Genomic DNA, 25,801 nt, shown 5'->3' on the forward strand with positions numbered 1-25,801 from the left:
AAGTTCCTTTAGCATTTGTTGTAAAGCTGGTTTGGTGGTGCTGAACTCTCTCAGCTTTTGCTTGTCTGTAAAGCTTTTAATTTCTCCATCAAATCTGAATGAGATCCTTGCTGGGTAGAGTAATCTTGGTTGTAGGTTTTTCTCCTTCATCACTTTAATTATGTCCTGCCACTCCCTTCTGGCTTGTAGAGTTTCTGCTGAAAGATCAACTGTTAACCTTATGGGGATTCCCTGTGTGTTATTTGTTGTTTTTCCCTTGCTGCCTTTAATATGTTTTCTTTGTATTTAATTTTTGATAGTTTGATTAATATGTGTCTTGGCATGTTTCTCCTTGGATTTACCTTGTATGGGACTCTCTGTGGTTTCTGGACTTGATTAACTATTTCCTTTCCCATATTAGGGAAGTTTTCAACTATAATCTCTTCAAATATTTTCTCAGTCCCTTTCTTTTTCTCTTCTTCTTCTGGGACCCCTATGATTCGAATGTTGGTGTGTTTAATGTTGTCCCAGAGGTCTCTGAGACTGTCCTCAATTCTTTTCATTCTTTTTTCTTTATTCTGCTCTGCAGTAGTTATTTCCACTATTTTATCTTCCAGGTCACTTATTCGTTCTTCTGCCTCAGTTATTCTGCTATTGATTCCTTCTAGAGAAATTTTAATTTCATTTATTGTGTTGTTCATCATTGCTTGTTTCCTCTTAGTTCTTCTACGTCCTTGTTAAATGTCTCTTGCATTTTCTCTATTCTATTTCCAAGATTTTGAATCATCTCTGCCATCATTATTGTGAATTGTTTTCAGGTAGACTTCCTATTTCCTCTTCATTTATTAGGTCTGGTGGGTTTTTACCTTGCTCCTTCATCTGCTGTGTGTTTTTCTGTCTTCTCATTTTGCTTATCCTACTGTGTTTGCGGTCTGCTTTTCGCAGGCTGCAGGTTAGTAGTTCCCATTGTTTTTGGTGTCTATCCCCAGTGGCTAAGGTTGGTTCAGTGGGTTGTGCAGGCTTCCTGGTGGAGGGGACTCGTGCCTGTGTTCTGGTGGATGAGGCTGGATCTTGTCTTTCTGGTGGGCAGGACCGCGTCCGGCGGTGTGTTTTGGGGTGTCTGTGACCTTATTATGATTTTAGGCAGCCTCTCTGCTAATGAATGGTGTTGTGTTCCCTTCTTGCTAGTTGTTTGGCATAGCATTTCTAGCACTGTAGCTTGCTGGTCATTGAGTGAAGCTGGATCTTGGTGTTGAGATGGAGATCTGGGGGAGATTTTCACCGTTTGATATTACGTCGAGCTGGGAGGTCTCTGGTGGGCCAATGTCCTGAACTTGGCTCTCCCACCTCAGTGGCACAGCGCTGACGCCTGGGTGGAGCACCAAGAGCCTGTCCTCCACAAGGCTCAGAATAAAAGGGAGAAAAAATAGAAAGAATGAAAGGAAGAAAGAAAGAAAGAAAGAGGATAAAATAAAATAAAATAATGTAAGATAAAATAAAATAGTTACTAAAATAAAAAATAATTATTATGAAAAACATTTTAAAAAGAAGAAAAGAATGGACGGACAGAATCCTAGGACAAATGGTGAAAGCAAAGCTATACAGACAAAATCTCACACAGAAGCATACACATACACACTCACAAAAAGAGGAAAAGGGGAAAAAATAATATATCTTGCTCCCAAAGTCCACCTCCTCAATTTGGGATGATTCGTTGTCTATTCAGGCATGCCACAGATGCAGGGTACATCAAGTTGATTGTGGAGATTTAATCTGCTGCTCCTGAGGCTGCTAGGAAGGATTTCCCTTTCTCTTCTTTGTTCACATAGGTCCCGGGGCTCAGCTTTGGATTTGGCTCCGCCTCTGTGTGCAGGTTGCCTGAGGGCGTCTGTTCCGGCTCAGACAGGACGGGGTTAAAGGAGCAGCTGATTCGGGGGCTCTGGCTCACTCAGGCCGGGGGGATGGAGGGGTTCGGATGCGGGGCGAGCCTGTGGTGACAGAGGCCAACATGACATTGCACCAGCTTCACACGCGCCCTGTGTTCTCCTGGGGAAGTTGTCCCTGGATCACGGGACCCTTTCAGTGGCGGGCTGCACAGGCTCCCAGGAGGGGAGGTGTGGAGAGTGACCTGTGCTTGCACACAGGCTGCTTGGTGGCTGCAGCTGCAGCCTTAGTGTCTCATGCCCGTCTCTGGGGTCCGTGCTGTTAGCCGCGGCTCGTGCCCGTCTCTGGACCTCCTTTAAGCAGCGCTCTTAATCCCCTCTCCTCGCGCACCAGGAAACAGAGGGAAGGAAAAGTCTCTTGCCTCTTCGACAGGTCCAGACTTTTTCCTGAACTCCCTCCCGGCTAGTCGTAGTGCACTAACCCACTGCAGACTGTGTTCACGCCGCCAGTCCTCTCCCTGTGATTCTACCGAAGCCCAAGCCTCAGCTCCCAGCCCCTGCCCGTCCCGGCGGGTCAGCATACAAGCCTCTCGGGCTGGTGAGTGCCGTTCAGCACCGATCCTCTGTGCGGGAATCTCTCTGCTCTGCCCTCCACACCCCTGTTGCTGTGCTCTCCTCCGTGGCTCCGAACCTTCCCCCCTCCGCCACCCGCAGTCTCCGCCTGCAAAGTGGCTTCCTAGTGTGTGGAAACCTTTCCTCCTTCACGGCTCCCTCCCACTGGTGCAGGTCCCGTCCCTATTCATTTGTCTCTGTTTATTCTTTTTTCTTTTGCCCTACCCAGGTATGTGGGGAGTTTATTGCCTTTTGGGAGGTCTGAGGTCTTCTGCCAGCGTTCAGTAGGTGTTCTGTAGGAGTTGTTTCACGTGTAGATGTATTTCTGATGTATCTCTGGGGAGGAAGGTGAGCTCCGCGTCTTACTCTTCCGCCGTCTTCTCCTACCTCCCTATTATTTCCATTTTTAAGTGAGCTTTTCTTTCTTTTTTTACTTTAATGTAGACTTCTCATAGTCATGGGCTGTCTCAACTTTCTGTATATGCATCTCAGTGTCCAGGGCCTCCCAATATAAATGCTCAATAAATACTTACTGTTTAATTTCTGATCTGTCCATCTTTCAGCTTATTGTCATTTAATGGAAGGTTTTAAGATTAAAGCAGTGTAATAGCATGCCTTTTCCTATAAAGATAGATCTGATTACCTTAAAATATTTTATATGGTCTATTTTGATTTCATTAATATTCAGAATATAATTAACATATGAAATTATTTTTTTCTATTCTAAAAGATTTCCCATTTAAAATATAGAGGTGCTTTTTTCTTTCATTTTAAATTGAAGTATAGTTGATATAAAAATATTAGTATCAGGTGTATAACATAGTGACTTAACATTACAACTTGATCATCACAATAAGTCTAGTAACCGTCCATCACCATAGAAAGTTATTACAATATTACGATTGTATTCCCTATACTATACCTTATACCCCCATGACTTATTTATTTTATAACTGGAAGTCTGTACCTCTTAATCTTCTTCACCTATTTTGCCCAACATCCCACTGCCTCCCTTCTGGCAACCACTAGTTTTTCTCTATATCTATTAATCTGTTTCTCCCTTGTTTTGTTTGTTCATTTGTTTTGCTTTTTAGATTCCACATGTACATGAAGTCATATGGTATTTATCTTTCTCTGCCTGATTTATTTCACTTGGACCTCTAGGTCTATCTATGTTTTTGCAAATGGCAATTTTTCATTCTTTTTTATGGCAAGTAGTATTTCAGCATGTATGCATGCATGTGTGTGAGTGTGTCTTGTGTGTGTGGGGGTATATCTTCTTCTTTATCCATTCATCTATAGATGGACACTTAGATTGCTTCTATATCTTGGCTATTGTAAAGAATGCTGCAAAAAATATAGAGGTGCATATATCTTTTTGAATTTTTTTGTTGTTTTCTTCAGATAAATACTTAGAAGTGGAATTGCTAGATGATCTGTTAGTTCTGTTTATAATTTTCTGAGGAACCTCCATATGGTTTTCCATAGTGGCTGCAGGAATTTACAGTCCCACCAACAGTGCACAAGGGTTCCCTTGTCTCCACACCCTTGCCAACACTTGCTATTTGTTGTCTTTTTGATGATAGCCATTCTGATGGGTGTGAGGTGATATCTCATTATGGTTTTGATTTTCATTTCCCTGATAATGAGTGATGCTGAGCATCTTTTCATGTGTCTGTTGGCCATCTACATATCCTCCTTAGAAAAATGTCTATTCTGGTCCTTTGCCCATTTTTTAATCTGATTGGTTTTTTTTTATATTGAATTTTGTGAGTTCTTTATATAATTTAGATATTAACCCTTTATTGGATATATCATTTGCAAATAGATTCTCCCATTCAGTAGGCAGCCTTTTCGTTTTGTAGATAGTTTCCATCACTGTGCAAAATCTATTTAGTTTGATAAAGTTTCATTTGTTTATTTTTGCTTTTGTTTTCCTTGTGTGAGGAAACAGATCCAAAAAAAAATATTGCTAAGACTAATGTCTAAGAGCACACTGCCTGTGTTGTCTTCTAGGAGTTTTATGGTTTCTGGTCTTATAAAATACAGAGGTTTTATTTTTTTAAATTATTTTGGGTTTTTTTGGCCACACTGCATAGCATGTGGGATCTTAGTTCCCCAACCAGGGATTGAACCTGTACCCCTTGCATTGGAAGCACAGAGTCTTATCCACTGGACCACCAGAGAAGTCCTAAAATATAGAGGTTTTGAAGGAGAAAAACATTGCAGCTTCACCTTAAGTTATCATGAATTTACAATTTAGAAGACTCAGTTTGATAAAATGCAAATTTTAAATTATCCCTGATTTGTATAATTTCTCTGTATTATAATTCTTGGATGACTGAATTTATCTCATCATATTGTTTGTGCATTGTTTCCTGTATCTTGACATGATTTTCTTCTTTGGATATTAATTTTATTTCTCATTATTCTTTGCATATATGACAATACACTATCTTCTAGAACATGTAGTTCTCATTAGTCTCGCAAAGATTTCCAGGAGGGCTTCCCTGGTGGCGCGGTGGTTGGGAGTCTGCCTGCCGATGCAGGGGATGCGGGTTCGTGCCCCAGTCTGGGAGGATCCCATGTGCTGCGGAGTGGCTGGGCCTGTGAGCCATGACTGCTGAGCCTGCATGTCCAGAGCCTGTGCTCCGCGACGGGAGAGGTCACAGCAGTGACAGGCCCTCGTACCGAAAAAAAAAAAAAAAAAAAAAAAGATTTCCAGGAATACCCTGACAATGCTAAATCAAGTTAATTTCTTCCTTTCTGTCCTCATTTTTCTTCTAAGTGATAATGTAGTTATTCCTAATAGCAAAATGATAATTGGATTTATAAGTTTCTGTGTGGTAAAATGGAAATAGTGTAGATAGATTCCAGAATCCTAATTTTGATTCCTAATATTTATTAATTTTGTGATCTTCAGCAAGTTATTGAAGTCTTCTGAACTTCAGTTTATGTGTATATTGGATGTAATCATCCTCATTCTCCCATGGTTATTATGGAGTTACAATATGTCTAACTGCCAGTAAAATGCAGGTGAAGTCATTTAGTTTAAAATTATAACCATTGGTTTAATCTCTGTAAATTCTTTTTTAGTAAATAGCTTTTTTTTTTTCTTTTTTCTTTTTTTTTTGCGGTACGCGGGCCTCTCACTGCTGCAGCCTCTCCCGCCATGGAGCACAGGCTCCGGACACACAGGCTCAGCGGCCATGGTTCACAGGCCCAGCCGCTCCGCAGCATGTGGGATCTTCCCAGACCGGGGCACGAACCCGTGTCCCCTGCATCGGCAGGCGAACTCCCAACCGCAGCGCCACCAGGGAAGCCCTAGTAAATAGCATTTTATATTACTCTGATGAATGAAAATATCACACGGATGAAAGCTTCCCTAATATGCTAGTGTTGATTTACCTAACTTAGATTGGTTACCTCCTTACTTCAACTCCGTATACTAGAATTTTCAGTCTATAAAGGCTCTCGGTACCTCCTATTCCTCATCTTGCTTTTGCACTCTGGAGTCTGTTCTGTGCTCCACCACCCTCTATGATGCCAAACACTGTTTTCTTCTTAGAAGTGCCTTGTTCTTCTCCATTTCTGCTTCCTGTGTCCTATTTCAGGCCCTTGTCATCTCACAGTTGATTTCTTCAGTAACTTCTTAGGAGATCTCTCACTATTCTTACCTCCAATCATCACTACAAACCTCTTCCAGGACAAAAAAATAATAATTTAATACAATTTTTATTCTGAAACTTGATATGTAAAATGCTTGATATGTAAAATGGTTTTGCTGTCTGCTTCATTAGCTTGAAACTCTCTACCTGGCTTTGAAACCTTTCTGTATTTTAGGGCTTTATCCCATTGTTAACCCATATAGACCCCTGTGATTCAGAAAAACCTGATGACAACTACAAACATTATTCATCTCCGTTATCCCTCCCTTCAACTCCATATAAGGTTCTGTTTCATATGTGGAATTCTCTATAATCTACTAAACTATTTACTGTCTCTACCCTTCCTTTGTGGCTTAACTAACGTTCTAATACCTCTGTGAAATCTTTTATTCCTTTATCTTATACTTGTTTCTTACTTCGATTAGAATACCAGTTAGGACACTATCATTATAAACAGATTGGAATTGAAGTCAAACTAGCTTAACCAATAACGGGAATTTATTTATGTAATGGTGAAAGCCCGGAATGTAGTAGGAGAAACTAACAAATACAACCAGGAGCCCAATATAGACAGATCCACTCCCTTCACCTCTCAATCCCTCTCCTTTTCATGGGGGCATCGTTCTTTCTTTTCATTTCTTCATGAGTCTAGAACCATAGCTGCTGACTACTCTTGGCTCACATTTTTGCAGAGAATAAAGAGATTCCCTATATTAGCTTGAATTAAAAAAAAATACAAACAAAAAAAATCCAGTTTAGGTAACATTTCACCCCTTTAGGCTAATCACCAAGGGCAGGGGGCTGAAGAGCTGTAAGTGTAAAGTAGACTGTATACTTATCTCAAATAAACAGAGAGGCAGGGGAATCTATTGCCAGGAAAAGGGACTATGCACAGACATGGCACTAAGGCACTTCTTGGAAGCTGGACAGATACCATGTTTGTAGCAACAAGATTAGGTTCTTATTAAACTTAAAACATGACCATGGTCATTTCCCTTTTTTCATAGCTGGCCTACAGTTCCATGAGTTCATGACCCAACATAGTCTTGAATCCTAGGATTATTTCTAAAACTGACTCACTTTTTCAATGCAACATTAGGAATAGAAAGGACTCCCATATCAGGGATTTTTCTCAGCCAGAAATGCCGCCTGGAGGCCTGGGAAGTTTCAAAGTTATCTTGAGGTACAGAGAGGAAATAAGCCACGCTGGCAGCCTCCATATGCTTCAGAGAGTAATTTGCTATTCCTGTGTGTTAGGTAATCCCAAATGGTTTACTACACTGTAGTATCCCAAAGGTATGATTAAAGGATTAGAGTGTGGGGAAAAGAGCAGACATTAGTGCAACTGAGTGAAAAAAGTCAACACTTTGGTACTATCCTGGGATTTCATTAGCAGCAAAATGAGGACAAGAGAATTGGACCATGAGTGATTTTATTAAAACACTGGGTAAATCCAATCAAGATGCTTTAGCTATTAAGTTCCCTGTTGACTGTTCTAATTTGCTCTTTGAGGTGCCTACATGGGCAATAGGGATTATGTTTTTAAGAAACATTAAAATGTTACTTTGTAGCAGTACTGCTAAACACTCAGTGTACCACCCTATCTAACGAGCAGCTTTAGTTTTACATTTCTTGGAAGAATGCTTGGCAATAGTTGAATGAACATTTTCCAGGTATCTAACTGGAGGTATAAATTGGGAGCCGTAAGTGTTAGCTGAAGAATTGAGAATAGAGGCAATAGCACAGGGAGAGTTTCTATTAAGAGGAGCTGGTCATAGACAGTGATGGCAAATACTAGCATGTAGAAAAACAGAACTTATAGAAAAAGAAGTTATAAAACTGTGTATGATTAATAACAGCAATACTTGTTGAGGCTTTTTTATGTGCCAGACTTTGTTCTTAGAATTTCACATGCAAAATCACATTTAATCCTTATAACCACTTTATAAGAATTTTATAGATAAGTTAACAAAGACTTAGAAAGACTAAGCAACTTGCCCAAGTACTGAAATAAATGAAAGACGGAGCCAGGATTTGAGCCAGGTTTGATTAATTCAAATGGGACTTAAATTTAATCTAACTTTAGAGCCATTTTCTTAAGGCCTGTTTTGTGACTGCCTATTAGGAACAAAAACCAAAGAAACAAAAACTAAGAAAGAGCTTGGACAGGAAGTAACTTTTGTTGAGTACCTATTTTTGGGTCAGACATTGGGCTGGTGGTTGTCCGATCATATCTGATGTGATTTTAAAAACTGAAGCTCAGAGAAACAGCAATTCTAAATAGAACAGGGGTCATAGAGGAAATAAAGAAGTTTAAAAGTTCCACTACAAAAAAGCACCAGGCCACATGATTTCACAGGGGAACGCTAACCAACTTTTAAAGATCAGAAAACCTCAATGTTACTTTAATCGTTCCAGAGCATAGAAAAAGAAGGAAATCTTTTCTATGCTCTGGACTCTTATGCTCTGAGTTGTCTCGGCTCATCTATCTAGGAATCTGCAGATGCAAGATTCAAATTCCATCTATATTGCAAAGGCCAGTGTCTTTTCCAGATACTACGATGCCTCTGACAACAAAATTATAGTCATTTTTATCTTGCCTAAGAATTTGGGTACCTTTCGTGACTGGAAGTTTTGGTTAGCTTCAGAGGGCTGTATTAATTTGCTAGGACAACCACAACAAAGAACCATAAACTGCGTGGCTTAAACAGCAGAAATTTATTTCCTCAGAGTTCTGGAGACTAGAAATCTAAGATCAGTGTGTTAACAGGGTTGGTTCCTTCTTAGGACCTTACTCCTTAGCTTGTGGATGCCTGTCTTCTCCCCATGTTCTCCTCTTCTTAAAAGAATACTGGTCATAATGGATTTGGGACCATCCATCCATATGACCTCATTTTACCTTAATTGCCTCTTCAAAGGTCCTATCTCCAAATGCAGTAACATTCTGAGGCACTGGGGGTTAGGATTTCAACATATAAACTTTGGGAACACACAATTTGACCCATAACAAGGGCAAACAGTGCTCTTGGACCATGACCAAAACTGAACAGCCCATGTAGGATGTCATGTCCACTGCCACCACTTTCAAGTTACTATCGTTTCTCACCTGGACTACCTCATTAACCTCCAAAATAAGCTTCCTGATTTCTCTCTTATCTAATCTCACATGAAGTAATAATGTGTCAGTGTTTTGTCTTAAAGACCACAAAGCATAATTCCAAAGACCATCATTCACTTTGTGTTCCATGTGAATGTCAATACTCTCTGAGCAATATTACCAAGTGGCCCTGCATACTATCATGTCTTTGCTTCCATTGTCCCCATCCTAATTCAGTCCCTTATTACTACTAAATTTGTAATTATAAAACTCTGTTGTTTCTCTCTGGACCATCACGCCACTCTCTTGTCTCATTATTGCTAGAATACTCTTTCTTAAGTTCAGTTCACATAATATCACTGCTTTTGCAAATCCCTTCTTATGTACCTCTTTATCTGATAAAATAGTGTCTTCCCCTTGTGACCCTAGCCTACTTCTGGTCCTCCCTTCTTATAGCCTCTGCAGTGGGAAGACTGGATCTTCACCACACACTTATCCACCTCAGCCTGCCTGTGTCATTCTGTATGCTCCATCTGGAGTGCCATCTCCTGACTGCCAAAATCCACTCCTTCTGCAAGGCCAAACTTAAATTCTACTTTATGCACAGGCATTTTCCTGACATATTCAGTCAGAAGTGATATAATCTTCTTCTCTCCACCATCAGACTTTCACCTTTATTGTACTGGATCTTTTTACAAAGGAAGTCTCTATTATTGCCACTGTAAGCACAGTGGCCCTTTAAAAGCCCTGGAGTAACTGAAAATATGACAGATATTGGCTAGCAGAATCTTAGGAGATTCTATTGGCATAGTCCAGTGTTGGTGCTGGCAATAACTCGTGGAAATATGCACAAGAGAATTGTTAAATTTGCAATAGCCTTTTGTTAAGCATGGCCATTATTAAACATTAAGTTATATTACATAAATTATTTTAAAGAAGCAAAATATCAGAAAATTCTAATTAAAAACATTATTACTAATGATTTGACCACATTTTACTGTCTTCTGTACTCTTTAAGCTATTTACAACCATAGTATTTATATGGTCAATATACTATATATTGGTATGCCACTGTGTATCTTTTTCCAGCTCCATGTTCAGTCACCTACCATTGGTAGCTTGAAATTAGTCATAGCGGGAATATTTACACCATGGAAATGGGCATGCTAAAAATCAAGACTTGATTTTTATTGCCTAGACTTAAGAAAGTGATGAAGAATATGTTAATTCAGATTAAACATAGAAGTGTGTCATGTCTGTAACCATCTTGGGAATAGCACAATATAAGAATATAAAGGAATATTCTAGTTTTTGAAACTATTTTCCAATTTAGCAAAGGAGTTACTTGTATCATTGATTGGTGAGCCAAGTTCTGACATACAACTGATTTGGTTTCACTTTCATCAAACATCTTAACATATTATAAAAATTTCAGTCACCATTCATGTCAGAGAAATATACTGATTAGTCAGATGTAACCATACATTGGCTATTGACAGAAGATTCTGGCAAAATTCAGTGAAGGCATTTTATAATAAAGAGGATTGTATATTTTATTATTTCTAAATTGTAAGCTACATTTATTTTATAATCAGTGAAATTTGTAAAACACACACACACACACACACACCTCCAGAGTGGTAGTCATTAAACATTTACCACCAGATGTCCTTCATATCATGGGAGTCAAGTAAACTCCTTGTCAAAAGCTAAGAAACAGAGGTATTTGCAAATAGTTTAAATAATGCCAGTGTTTTCCCTCTCCTGTATCAGATATCACTTAAGATATCACTTCACATCTTGACTTCACCGATTTCTAGGTCTTTGTTCTTTGTTTTACTCTCGGCCAATGATGCAGTGACCAACTTTATGTGGACTTGAAATAATTGCACATGGGTGCAGCTTAGTAGTGCCTTGCCTCCTGTCTGCTGTACCCACCTCTAACTACCTCCTGAGGAGCTACCTTGCTAAGACAGCATGGAGCCAATTCATGATAAGAAAGAATATGGGAAATAATGCCCTGTGGATGCAGTCTTTAACCATTGGCAAGTAAGAGACTTAGGGCATATTCTTCTCCCTTCCTCCTGAACACAGCCTTGAGAATCAGTCTTTATGACCTCTGAAAGATGGTCCCATGAAATGAGCAATCAAACAGCCTCAGTGACCCACTCTTGTATTAACTTCCTCTCCTTCCCTCTCACTCTTTGTTTCCCTCAGCCTTGCGTTATGGAGGACGGAGGCTAAGATACTTCTCATAATCGTGTGGGGCAGGTGGAGAAAAGCTTGATAACATCTACTTCACTTGACTAAACTAGCCCTTTGAAATAGGGCATAACTAAGCTATTTTCCATTCAAATATAAAAATTAAAATTACCCTAACATCATTGAAGAGGGAAACAGAAGGTGTAAAAGAATGTGTAGTATATAGGTCTCATCACCTGTGTCCAATTATTAGTAATTTTTCCTTCCTTTGAACTCTAACACCTATGTCCAACCAGTGCTTTGTACCTTTATTATGTTATATACATATATATGTATACATATGTACGTGTGTGTATATATCATATATGGATATGAATATCTGTCATATATATACAAACATATATAAAAATGCCTATCATTATATATATACAGACATTCTTATATCAGCCCCCTCTATATGCTTATTAATATTATATTAACTGACATATTTATTTATGTACCTGCCCCCTCCCCCAGCCTTATATAGTTTTTATTTTTTTATTCATTTCAATAAATTCTTGGATACTGAGTGGGATTCCTCTTAAAGGTATTGAATCTGGGATCAATGGAAACTGCCTAAGATTAGGAAACTAGTAAACTGGTCAATCTTCCTCCAACTACCCCCTTTTTTCCTCAGATTAAGCAAGAGTTTTAGTAGCATTTATCAGTATATAAAACCCTGGAGTCGACATACAAATGCTTGAAATTGGGCTTCTTTCTAGAAGAGAGCTAAAATCACAACCCTTGTGGACCCAGGCCAGGAGATTTTTGCCCTTCCTTTAGAACAGATACTCCTTGGGAATTTTTGGTATTAAAAAAAAAAAAAGCAAACAAACAAACAAAACAAAACAATAGTTGGTGACTGATTAACAAGGAACTGTACATTTCTTCCCCACAGGGTTCCAATTATTATCAGTAAAAATTTTAATTCTTTTAGAAATATATTTAGTGAGTTTTGTTCTCTTTGGCTTGATACATATGGTCAAAATGCATGTCTTGTGTCTGGTGGAAAGTTATTGCCATTATTGCAATCTTTTAACAAACGGACATGAGTAACTGGAGGAGGAAAATAAAATCTTGATCAGAATAAGCAGATCTTACAAAGGGTGGAATATCTCAAAAGACCAGCTGATGCTTAATAAAATGTCTGAGAAATTAGGTGGAACAGATGACTGAATGAAGAGTAGTTACAGGGCCTCCCTGGTGGCGCAGTGGTTGAGAGTCCGCCTGCCGATGCAGGGGATACGGGTTCGTGCCCCGGTCTGGGAGGATCCCATATGCCGCGGAGCGGCTGGGCCCGTGAGCCATGGCTGCTGAGCCTGTGCATCCGGAGCCTGTGCTCTGCAACGGGAGAGGCCACAACAGTGAGAGGCCCGCGTACCACAAAAAAAAAAAAAAAAAAAGAGTAGTTACATAAGTAGCAGAATTTCCCACTTCAGTGAAGACTAGTTTTCATAATGTTACCTAACACCTTTCCAGTAACTCTGCATTAAGTAGAATTTCTGACTCTTGAAACATATTTAATTTTACAAAGCAAACTTAGCTTGGGAATTATCCACAAGATTCAGTGCTGAAATTTGGAATGGAATGTATATTGAGAAATGGAAAATGGAATTTGAAATGGGGTACATATTGAGAAACAGAAAATTGAAATTTGAGCAAGCACGTGTAAGAAAAATGAATAAAATGGCTAAAACTCTCTTTATAATTATTACAACTTAATAAAACAATATAGGAGGCAGATCTAAAATCCCACTTTGTGGATCCTGTGTATATTATATTATAGATAAAGAGACAGATTCACAGAGACCATGCAGGTGATAAGTTGAAGAACAAGATTTCAAACGCTATCTCCTCACTCTGTCCAAGGCACAGGTTACTAAACTGTGCTGCCCCTCCTCATAGGTCTTATCTAAGTCCAGTTCTAGCCCTTTTGGGTCACAATGAATGCAGGGTAGCTTCCATACCAGAGCTTCTTTGCACAGCTATTCATAGTCACTGTTCAATAATAAGTTATGAATGACAAGTCAATGAACCTTGAGGGCTATGCTAAGTGAAATAAGTCAAGCAGAAAAACACAAATACCGTATGATCTCACTTCTTTGTGGAATAAAAAAGCCAAGCTTATAGACACAAAGAGTAAATTTGGGGGTTGCCCAGGGCTGGGAACATGGGGAAAATGGGGAGATGTTGGTCAAAACATACAAACTTCATCTTATAAGGTTAATAAGTTCTAAGAATATCATATACAACACAATGACTGTAGTTAACAATATTGTACACATGAAAGTTGCTGAGAGAGTAGATCATAAATATTCTCACCAAAAATAAACAGGTAACTATGTGAAGTGACAGATAGGTTTGCTAACCTCACTGTGGTAATTCACAATAAATATGTATATCAAATCATCACATTTGCACCTTAAATTTACACAATGTTTTATGTCAATTATATCTTTATAAAGCTGGTGAAAAAGTCAGTACTCACCTTCTGAAATGCATTTATTCAACAAATACTTAGGCCACCAAGGCTCTGGAGAAAAAAGGGTAGTTAACTAAGATGTGATCCCTTTTGTTGATTAGCTCACAGCCTCTTAGAAAGTCAAACTAATAAATAATTACAATAAAACATGAAAAATCTTGTGACATTGAAGTGAGGGTTGGCAGTGAGAGCACAGTAGAGGATATCTACTTTGAATTCGGGCGCTAGAGAATTCTGTCACTTTCAGCTGAGTCTTGAAGTATGAGCAGGAATTAAACAGAAGAACATCTCAAGAACAAGGAGTATTGTGAAATTTAGAGATGTGAAAAAGCATGGTGTATTTGGTGGTCTATATATTCTTTGGTATGGCTGAAGAATGTGCCATATATTCAATACATAAAGAAAAGGCAAGCAGTGAGGCTGGAGAAAAAGCCTAGATGATAGATTAAAAAAAGTCCTGGATGTCATAGAGTATCCTAAGAAGTTTACATTCTACCCTGAAATGTATAGGATATAAAACTTCTCTTTATATGTATAATTCAGTACTCTCTAATAAAGATATAATTCTTGCCATGTGTGTGATTTTAAGAAAGGGTAAAAAGAAAGAAGTGAAATTAATTTTTAAACCACATTTTATTTACCCCAATACATCCAAAACTCTGTCATTTCAACATGTAATCAATATTATAAAATATTAATGGGATATTTTACATTGTTTTTTTCATACTGTCTTTGAGATCTATTTTGTTTTTATGCCGACAGTGTCTCAATTTGAATTAGCTACATGTCAAATGCTTATTTGCCACATATGGCCAATGGCTGCCATATTGGACAGCAGAGGTCTTATCTACAGATGACAGTCACTAAGGCCATAATCCTAGAACACAGCATGGTTGACCACCTCCTGAATGGAGCTCAGAATTTGGCAACAGTAACAACAGCACAGACATTACACTACACTTCAGTTCCTTCTACTCATTTCTGAATCCTCCAGTGAATGATGGTCCAGACAGATATTTCCAAAATGAGTGCCACCTCTCAGTACCGTGGTAGTCACTGAGTTCTTCCAGAGGGATTCTAGCAACCACAGAACCCACACACTGCAGATCTAAACTGGAGAAGGTTGTGGCAGAGGCCACGAGCTGCTGTCAAAGAAGTTACTTCTTTTGAGCAAAGGCTGTCAAGCGTGAGCGGTTTTGGCTGTGCGGCAAAGGATTTTCTGCTTTCAGCAGGTGATGAGTGAATTTCTGTGTTGTCATTAGATCCAGTTAGAATCGAGGATCAGAGGTGACTAGTGAGATAAAACAGAGGCACAGTGAAAAGCTCACCAACCTACCCGACTCGTTGACACACAGTTCCATACAGAGATTTGTCCTTTCTGTGGAAATGGAATCTCTCTTAATGAGACATGCACTGCAGCAGGTTTCAGCTCTGAAGTTGACAGCTTGCAAAGAAAGCAGAGGAAGTTGAATCCTGGAAGGTTAGAGTGGGAATTTGGGTCATAGCTTCTGTCTCAACTTTTTATTTTCCTCTAGGAAGAATAGCCAGAAAAGAATCAAAGCAAAAACACCATTTTTTTTTAGAAGATTAATAAAGTGATATGTTTTCACTTCGCAGATCTCAATTTAAGCTATAGTAACAAGTATTTTAACAATTAACATACTGTATAATTTTAAATATAAAAATCAAGTTTTTCCATTCCCGCTCTCCCTCTGAAGTCCTTCCTCCCTCCACAGCGAAGATTTAGGTAATTAGTAACAGGTGTATGGCGTGTCTGTTTCCGAAAGCCTCCTCTTATTTTACAGGTCTTTGTCTATAGATAAGCTACAGTTAAGCATTGTATATTTTGTAGGAAGACTCTGATATTTAAATATCAATTCTCAGTAATGATATGGATTGGATCATTTAGTGCTAAATCATACATGTCTATAATTCTAGTAACTGGGAAAAAAAACTTATTTGTTAAATACTATGTTTGCTTAGATGAATTCAGTTTGGTAGTATCTGGCATTGGATTCAAATGAAATACTTAGTGGTGGGTGAGCACCTTTGGAAGAACTACAGAATTAAATTGAGAAGTTCTCTCTCAGTGCTTCAAGGGTAATAATCTACTGTAAGAAAAGAGCATGGGCTTTGAAATTTAACAGATGAAAGATGAAATTCCAGCTCTTCTGCTCACTGGCTATCAATTATTTGGCAAATTCTCTCAGCATAAACTCTCTGTTTATAAATGTGAAAATAATAGCTACCTCATAGGATTGGGTGGTTTAAATAATAATAGTAAGAGTTACTATTATGACTATTTTTATTTGAAGTGACTAGTACAGTACTTGGTACATGTTATTAACCTTTTACCAGTTAATTCCACAAGATCGAGATAAATGTTGCCAAAATCAGTGGATTTTTTCCACTTTAATAGTCACACTGTTAATGTCCAAAAGAAAGTAAAAGCACGTTATTTTCGTTCCCATAACAATGCATTCTCTTGGTTTCTTCTTCTCCATTTTCTTTGTCAGCTTTGCCTTCTCAATTAATGCATAAATATTTGAGTTCCTTAGGGTATAATCAGAGCCCTCTTCTTTCACATCCTACACTCTCATCTATTACTGTTGCTATCCATATTCTGATGATCCCAAATAGTTCCAATTTTAACTTCTATTTTCTGAGCCAGAATGTCCTTATTCAATTTCCGATTTGGCATTTCTACTTGGCAGAAATTTAAAAGTAAATTAAAAATAAATTCTAAAACTTGATTTTTTCTCAAAACTTGATTCTCTTTCAGTTTTGTCTATCTCAGTTCAACCCAATTGTATGAACTAGAGTTATTGGAGGGAATAGATACCACAACTTTTGATTCCAAGGTTCAGCAACCTACATTACAGAACCAAAGATGACACTCATACTTGCTGTAATCGACATGTGTGACAGTTATAACTCTCATATATTTTTATTTCATTGATTTGATTTCATGTTATCTGCCATGTATGAATTTGAATGGTCAACTTGCACCTTTGCTCTGAAGATCAAACTTCTTTTTCTAGCCCCATTCCTGGTAGCCAAAAGAAAAATTCAGCAACATAGTATACCACTCAGTAATGCACTTGGCACTTACTTTTCTGACAAAATCTAATATCCCCGGTTAGTATTCCCATAAATAATATTTTTGGCCTCTCCTGTTGCGGAGCACAGGCTCCGGACGCGCAGGCTCAGCGGCCATGGCTCATGGGCCCAGCCCCTCCGCGGCATGTGGGATCTTCCCGGACCGGGGCACGAACCCGTGTCCCCTGCATCGGCAGGCAGACTCTCAACCACTGCGCCACCAGGGAAGCCCATAAATAATATTTTTATATGTAGTTCAAAATCTAAGTTACTAAGTTATGCTCTACTAGCTTTATTTTTCTGAATTCACTATTGGAGTGGTACTCGAATGTTGCTTACATACTCAATGTCTGGTGTAATGCCTAAAGTGAATTCGCTAAATGAAATCCTTCTAGTACTTCCAATAATAAAACACCCTGGATGAGAGTCAATAATGTCCTGCCTCACACTGAGTACTCTGCTATGTGGGTCATGTCATAGAAAAACTTGAGGGTAAGATTTGAAAAAAAAAAAAAAAAAAGGAACCAAAACTTGGACATCTGTTTGTTAGCAAAGATTTTCATGGCAAAGGCATTTGCCATAATTTGTGGAGTCTTGATGAGAGTATATGGTATATTTATATATAGTTTTGTTGTGAGGATAGAAACACCTACCTTGAAGAACTTTGTTGTCTAGTGCCAGGAAGTAAACATAAACAAATGAATGCAATATAGAGTTTGAAATTGCCATACTCATTGTACATGTGGCTATATTGGGAAAAGACATACATTTTTGAAAAGGGAAACATCTTTATAAGGAGATAGTAATAAAATAAGAAGAGGTGTTTATCTCTCTGGGTTTTCTCCCTTCTGGCTGTTTAACTAACCACTAGCTTAACCAAGACACAGCACACTCAATATGGGCAGTTTTGGCTAAGATCCCTTGATGAACGTTTATGGCCCCATGAAAGGATGGGAAGTGGTGATTACACTGACTGATTAATCCTGCCCACACATATATTAGGGGGATGGTATCATGCCAGGCAGTAACTCCAATGAGAAATGGCAGCACTTTCCTTCACTAGTAGTTGTCAACAAAATACACTGTTTATAATAGCAACAGGATATTAGGAGTAAAAGCCATTTGGAATGTATTTATAAATTATTACTTATGTTGAGAATCTTAATCTCCTTTTTGAAAAAAAAGACAATTTGGATCAAATAAAAGGGAAAAAAGCTCTAATATGGAAGGCCAAGCTCAATAGTTTTTTTTTAAGTGAATTAAATTTCCTAAAGTGAATACTTTCTGAAAGAGTAGTTTTTACATTTTTTTAGCATCCACTTGATGATTGTATTTGAACAAATAAATTAACTCTTCCAAAAGTTTACTCTTATCTTTCTGTACCATATTTTCTGTTCAAGAAATCCCTGAATAACTATTATGTGATGATACATAGTTAAATAAGTGCATTTAGTACTCTCAAGGGGCTTAACAGTTTTGGAAAATAGAATATACAAATATATCTGAAATATAATAAATAAATATATAAAGCAGGTAACATAAATATATGTACAGAATATAGAATACAGAATTTATATTTCAAATTAAGTCTAATACATTATAATACTTAGCACCATAACTCATTATCTGACTCTGGGAAGTCTCCTTAGAAGTCCCCTAATGAAACACATTATATGAAGTGGATTATGTTTTCCTAAGGAAAAAAAAATAATATCATGGGTTATAGTTTTAATCAAATTCTCAATATCAAATAAATCATTAGTATGATCAGCCTTGTCATAAAGGTGAAGGAGGGAATTTCCCTGGCCGTCCGGTGGTTAAGAGGTTAAGACTCTGCGCTTCCACTGGAGGGGGCGCGGGTTTGATCCCCAGTGGAGGAACTAAGATCCCGCATGGTTAAAAAAAAAAAAAAAGTGAAGGAACTACAATTATAAACTTTTCTAGCAATTATAAGTAACAAAAATTATGCTCTTCAGTATTATAAAATAGATCACTAGGCTAAAATGTGTAAATATCTAGAGTCTACCACGTGCCTAGTATCATACCTGTACGTAATTAATTAATCCTTGAAAAGCATGGTGGAGTATGTCAGCTTAGTTCCACAAGCATCGCTAGATGGCGCTATGGAGAAGATGTGGTCTGTATCTTAAGTAAGTTACAGTCTGGGCAATTGAGTTGAACCAGAAAGAATGGGTAAGATTTCTACATAAAGAAATGGGAAAAGGGTATTCCAAGTAGAAAGAACATCATGAATAAAAGTAAATAAGTGGGAACATGTGAGCCATCTGAGCTACACATGAAAGAGCATATTAAGAAGTAAGACCCTCCCCCCCCAAAAAAAATGAGACATAGGAGATGATAAGAGGTATGTTCCCAAGTAAGTTTCTATGAAGGGAATAATGAGGGTCTGATTATGGTGGGAGAAGTAAGAGTACAATGGAAAAAAGGAAACGAATGTCAGAGAAAGGAAAAGTATTTGTTATCTTTTTAGTGTGATTCTATTAATTTAATTTTTATTCTTACAATCAGTTTCTTCAACACACATATTTATAAATTTGAGCCATATCTCCAATAGATATTTTGCAAGAAAAATACCTCATTTACCAGATGTAGCCTATCTGTGTTGCCATTCTTTATTATCTTTATCCAGAAGTATGTTTAAGCCACAGTAGCACAGTATTTACTGAAAGTGAATTGGTGCCACCTGAAATAGCAGTGGTCTATGGTTATGCATTGCATACTAAAGGATTGTTCCATGCCTGTGCCTTTAAACACAAAGTGCAAAGAATCTCTCTTAGGTTAGAAGAAAGATTTAAAATTATTCTTTAGCAAGTCTTGTTTGCATTGTGTACTTTGTAGGCACTAATGGAGTCAGATGCTTCCAGATCCCAGCTGACATAATACAGGTCAAATAGTACTAGTGTAAGCAACTAGCTTTAAATAGCATTTGAGGTTAAAATATTAGAATCTCTTATTATCCAGGGGAACACTGAAGCCATTGGGAAAAAATCTAAATGTTCTGACTGTTTTGATTATTGTACAATTCTGTCCTTCAGATTTTAAGTGGAATAATATTACATAATCACTCAATAGAGTGATACATTCTAGACACAAATGTTGCAATTCTGATGAGAGGTAGGATAATTAATTGCACAAATATTTTTATCTGGCAAATTCCCACTTGGTGCTGATTACTTTGTACCACTCATTCATTCACTTATTTTTTTACTCAACTTGTGTTAGTTATCTTCTAGGTCCCTTTGAGGAATTAAGAATACACAAGAGAATAATATTTATGTCCCAAAGGTATACAGTCTTAAAGGAGCAGACACAAGTAAAGACAATTTTCTATTGTAAAATCAAATGAGGATCGTAGGAAGGGATACATAGGTTGGGCAGACTTTGAAGAGGAATTCCTTGAGCTTGGTATTAAAGGAACAGTAAGTAGAAGGTGATTTGACAGGAGGAAGGAAAATTAACTGGACTTTTCTATTTTAATTTAGATGTTACATCTTGTTGAAAACCATCTCAATTGTAAAGTCTTTCTGGCATACTAGAAATGACTAATATGATTTTAAGTAGAGCACCTGCTCTTAGAATAAATGTGAATTAAGCATTCTGCCATGGCTTCAGGATTGGTATCTTTCATGATATAAGAAAAAAAATAACCTTGATCCTATTTTACACTTTTATCCATTAGGCTCTCATTCTGTGGTTGAAATGGAAAAAAAAAATGCATACAATATAGCCAAATCTAACTGATGTGATAGAAACATAGAACCAAAACAAAGTGATATCTAAGCAATTGTTTGAGATAAAATTTGTTTCTGATCAATTTTGCTCTATAATAATGCTATTTACAAAATTAGCTACCCCCAAGTTCTCAAGTTATTTTCATTATAGAGATTGTATTTTAATAATTGCATGTGAGTATATCTCACCAGAAATATACAAGGATATGTAAAAGTTATAAATTAATATTTACTCTTACATTTGATTTAAGGAAATTATAGGAAAATTTTATCCTCACTATCAGCATGCTGAATTTCTTTATTCAGTAATGTTCACTTGGCATTCCATTTAAAATTTTCCATATCTCTCTCCAATTTCAATAACTTTTAAGTCTGTTATTTAAATTTTTTCATCAAACTTGTACTTTAATAGTTTTCAAAATCATGTCATGCAGAATGGCTTAAAGTAAGAAAGAGCACTTTACATTTTTCTTTTCTGGTTTTCACCTTCATATTTCTAAGTAGTATGAATATATGCTTACATTTTTTTTTTTTTTTCCAGTACGCGGGCCTCTCACTGTTGTGGCCTCTCCCATTGCGGAGCACAGGCTCCAGACGCGCAGGCTCAGCAGCCATGGCTCACGGGCCTAGCCGCTCCGCGGCATGTGGGATCTTCCCGGACCGGGGCACGAACCGGTGTCCCCTGCATGGGCAGGCGGACTCTCAACCACTGCGCCACTAGGGAAGCCCCTATGCTTACTTTTTCAATGCCTACTTTTTAATTTATGGAAAGTAGACATCTCTTAATTCACATATATTCTTATTTCTTCTCAATATAATTGTATTATTAGATTAATCTCATTTTTTTCAGATTCAAATAATTCTGTTAGTCATCTCTTTTGTTTTCTGTATATCTTTTTTTTTTCTCCTCTATTAACTTTAATCACTTTTCAACATGCAGCCAAGAATGAAGCTTTGACAGCAAGCCATAAATTTACACAAGCAAGCATTGTCACTTTTCTGCGGTAGCAACACTGAGATAACACAAGAGTTGAGTATTTTCTTTCTTGTGCCTTTCTTTACTGAAGAGCAATAAAAAAAAAAAAAGACCTGAAAGATTTATCCATACCTCAAATTCATTTGCCATAAATCTCTTGAAATTATTGCATTTAATTCAGCTTGGTTTATGGTAAATAAAAAATCAACTTAGTTCCTCAATTAGATTGGTAAATGCAGATTTTTAAAGATCACAGTGATGACAGAACGGGTACGTGTTTCATCTTAATACACCTGCTTATGAGAACAGACGTTAAACACTAAAAAGGATTTACATTTAACATGGGTCATTTGCCATGTGGGCAAATACTTCTGGTTTACTCAGAGCCAGAATCTTTATATGGTTCCAGAGGGACGCCTTGGCAGATTTTGCTGATTACTCATTGAACAGCTGAAACATGTATAGACATTATTTATCTTACAAAGCTTACCTACAGCAAAACACACGTAAAAATGAGGTAAATCTATGGGCAAGATTATGGTTCTTGGAAAGGTTAAAAGTCAACTCTATTTTTGGTAAGCTTGTCCTTGTGAGCACATTTTAAAAGCTGAAAATATGAAGTGCTGGAAGGCCACGAACTTAACAAGCATGTCTTGTCATCCAGTGAAACACGGCATTACGCTGCCATGCAAAATCTGCAACTTCTCCCAACAGGCCAATTCAGAGACCAACGTGGCTCTCTTTGAAGAGCAGAGACAAAGTTTTGACTCTCTTCAATGTGGCCTCTGCTTCCAGGACAGTTGTTTCTCAGTACATTACTCATGGAATAACACTGTACACACTCCTCCAAGAGCCAGGGAGGCTCTGACAGGCAGCCACCATATCGGCCTTCTGAGCCACAATAATAAAGTAACATTAACCCTGCATAAGGATGAATTAATTTCTTTTCTAAGAAGTCTGTATTTACAGTTCTCCGAGATAATCAATGGAAACTAAGACCAATCCTCATTAACAAAGAGCATGTTTATACCATTTTCCTCCTACTTCTCCCCATTTAGAGCTATAGGCAGATACAGGAACTTAAAACCGGGAAGATGTGGCATTCTTCTTCTAGGAAACAGCTAAGACTCCGGTAGCAGTTTCTTTTTTCTGCAGAGGAGTGCCACTGAATACACTGCTAAACTTGAGGCAGAGGCTAAGCGGTTTGGTGGGAGCGGTTTCTGAGGGGAAGGCAATGTTTTCGCATCAGTCTGTCACTGTTATGGTTCAAGTTCTCCAAAGGCTGGAAATTTTGCCAGGCCCTTCTCCATCTCGGCGTATTGTTCTTTAAGCCTCTCCATGGCTTTTCTGTGCTCCTCGTCCACTTCAGCCTGTTCGCTCTGTTGTTCTTTCATGAAATCCTCCCACTGCATTATATGCTGTTTCTCACTAGCTATTAAATGGTCATTATGCATCTTTTTTCGCTCCTGTTCCCTCTGTTGGAGTCTACAGACCGAGTCAGTAGCTGCTTGCAGTCTCTGGAGAACTTGGTTTAAGTTGTCTTGCATTGTTTCCCTACACGTGGGAAGAGTATGTTCATTTGTTTCATGGATCATATTCTTCAAATTTTCAAGAACTCGCATTTCTCGAAGACCACGTTTTTCTTCAAATTCTTTCACAAAATAACGGGTTTCACCTTGGATAACTGGTCTGTGATCTAACAGTCTTGAATGAATTTCTCCGAGATCCTTGATAATGAGGTGGGCTGGCGAGCCCGCGGTCCCCGGCAAGTCCTTCTTCTTGCTGCTGCTGCTGCTGCCGCTGCCGCTGCCGCCGCTGCCGCCGCTGCCGCCGCCGCCGCCGCCGCCGCCGCCGCCGCCGCCCGGGGCGGCCTCACAAACCTCGGGGGTCTCCGTCCCTCCGCCGCTCATCCCGGCCAGCTCCGCCCACCCGCGGACGCGCTGCGCCTGCGCAAACCTACGCGTGTTTTCTGTATATCTTGACTTCCAAATAGTGAGTGGAGTATTTTAATATCCTTCCCTTTCTCATCAACTCTCCCTGCTTCCACATCTCAACCTAAAATCTTCCTCTGTTGTAATTTTCATTGGAAAGATTGGTAACATATATTTTCTATTGCATAATAAGTTTTCTACCTTACCTATATGTGGACTTATATAGTTGAAAATTAATAATTGACATTTGCATCATTACAGTTATAAATAGTGTGAGCTAAGAGCCAAGTCGGGCTACGATTACATTTTCTTCTCATAATTCCAAGCCATAGACCCTCTTCTACTTAAAGAAGAATGTCTAATAGATTCCTTCTTACTTTTGCCAGATGCTTAGTTGAAGCCACAGACTAGTTTCATATTTTACACCATATCTTCCTTTCTCTATCACCTTTGTTTCCTTGTTGGAAAAATAAATCTTTGCTTCTTCACCTTTTTTCTCATTCTATACAGTGCTTGAAATCTATTTCATTTTCTTCAAGAAGGCTATGAAATTTTTATAGTTTCTCCTTTATTTTTAAATATACAATTCTAAAATGTAGTCATTGTATCAACTACTGAAAATCTAAATACTTCAAGCTTCCCAATTTTATCGGAATACATAGTCCCATTTTTAATTCCCAACTTAGAATGGGTTTCTTTTATTAACTCAAAATTAGTATTCTGCAGAAATTGTTATGTTACACATACATTGCAACTGTTTCCTATTTTAATTTTAAAGGAATTCTTGGGCTTTGCTCTAACAAAGTCATATTTCCCCCACTAGTTTAAGCTTATTTTTTAGTCTAATGTTCAGTATTAATGCCATTTGCTCCATGATTTGTTTTAGTTGCTCCAAGAGAGGGCATCTTAACTTTGTCTAGAATATTCTTTATAACCCCAATATGTGCAATTAATTAGGTTCAAGCTATCTATAAGATATTTTACATACATAAAATATAATATACAAAATACCCATATATTAGGCAGTGTTATCTGTGATTTTCAGGTGATAAAGCTGAGATTTAGAACAACCCAAGCTACATTAGACCTCAGATCTCTCTAATAACAAAGTTCTCTGTTGCAAGCTGCTTCTATATATAACTTACTGTATAAACAAACAAAAAAAATGTTAAAACAAGGCTGTTGGGGAAGTGCTAAAGATTATAAATCTGTCAGGTATTTTTTGTTGTTTAACTATGAATATATTGAGAATTTTCATTATTGCCATCACAATCACTATGCACCTAATATCAAATTATTTATCCAAATGCCCCAGCGTTAATTAAAGCATCAAGTGCAGGGTAGTCAATTGAAAAACAGAGTTGGCTAAAAGTAATCAGAAAATACTAGATTATTCAGGTTAGTGTAAGACTAATAATTTAGGCCCCTTTGCACATTTTTCAGGAAGAGCCCTTTAACCTTTGTTAATTGCAAAATAACTACATTGCCTGCCTGCCATCATCATAGAGGTTTCTTGTTGCTTTAATTCTGGAGAAGAGGGAAAGATGCAGCTGGGCCTACCAGTGTTTTTGGCTGGGACTCAAGCTGGCCTGCTCTGCTTTGCCCTTTACAGTTTGTTCATGAGGATAAACCTACACGAAAACCCACCCTCAAAGTCTGAGGCTCTCATTTGCAACAAGGCACCCCTGCTAAGATGGAGCACACACAGGGCCAGGAGGGAGAGGATAGATTTTCAAACCAAGACTCTGCCATCTGCTTGTTAAATGCGAACTTCAGTTTTATCAGCTGCGAAGGGAAGATAATAGTACCTTTATCACAGAGTTGGTATAAGTAGCATGAGCTCATATATATGAATTAACTTTCCAAACATCAAAATGTTACATGAGTATAGTTATTTATAAATTATCTCTATTATCATCATACAGTGAAATGTATGCAATCAAATGACTTGTACTTGCTTGTTCATTTGAGATTAACTCCTCCTGATGAAATGCCATTTCCTAGGGCTAGTTGATTGCTAGGCCACTTACATCCCACAGCTTGGCTATCTTGTAATAGTCTCCTGTATTTCTCAAGTCAAT

At 37.9% G+C, this 25,801-nt stretch overlaps 2 protein-coding genes across 3 annotated transcripts in view; one reads left to right on the forward strand and one right to left on the reverse strand.

Annotated features, from left to right (window-relative positions):
* The window catches only part of GRM5 (glutamate metabotropic receptor 5), a gene marked incomplete at both ends in the record, with an annotated part of 535,510 nt that overhangs the window by 162,769 nt on the left and 346,940 nt on the right, over positions 1 to 25,801 (forward strand). The gene's annotated exons all lie outside the window — the stretch shown is intronic.
* On the reverse strand, positions 23,049 to 23,699 carry LOC307056566 (biogenesis of lysosome-related organelles complex 1 subunit 5-like; the record flags this gene model as incomplete). The annotated part of the gene is made up of 2 exons (XM_079709415.1): positions 23,049 to 23,587; positions 23,633 to 23,699. 2 exons carry the CDS (start codon positions 23,697 to 23,699, stop codon positions 23,049 to 23,051), a joined length of 606 nt encoding a protein of 201 aa, XP_079565541.1.

This window comes from Hyperoodon ampullatus, assembly GCF_949752795.1.
Source record: "Hyperoodon ampullatus genome assembly, chromosome: 7".
In the NCBI taxonomy this organism is placed as follows: Eukaryota; Metazoa; Chordata; class Mammalia; order Artiodactyla; family Ziphiidae; genus Hyperoodon; species Hyperoodon ampullatus.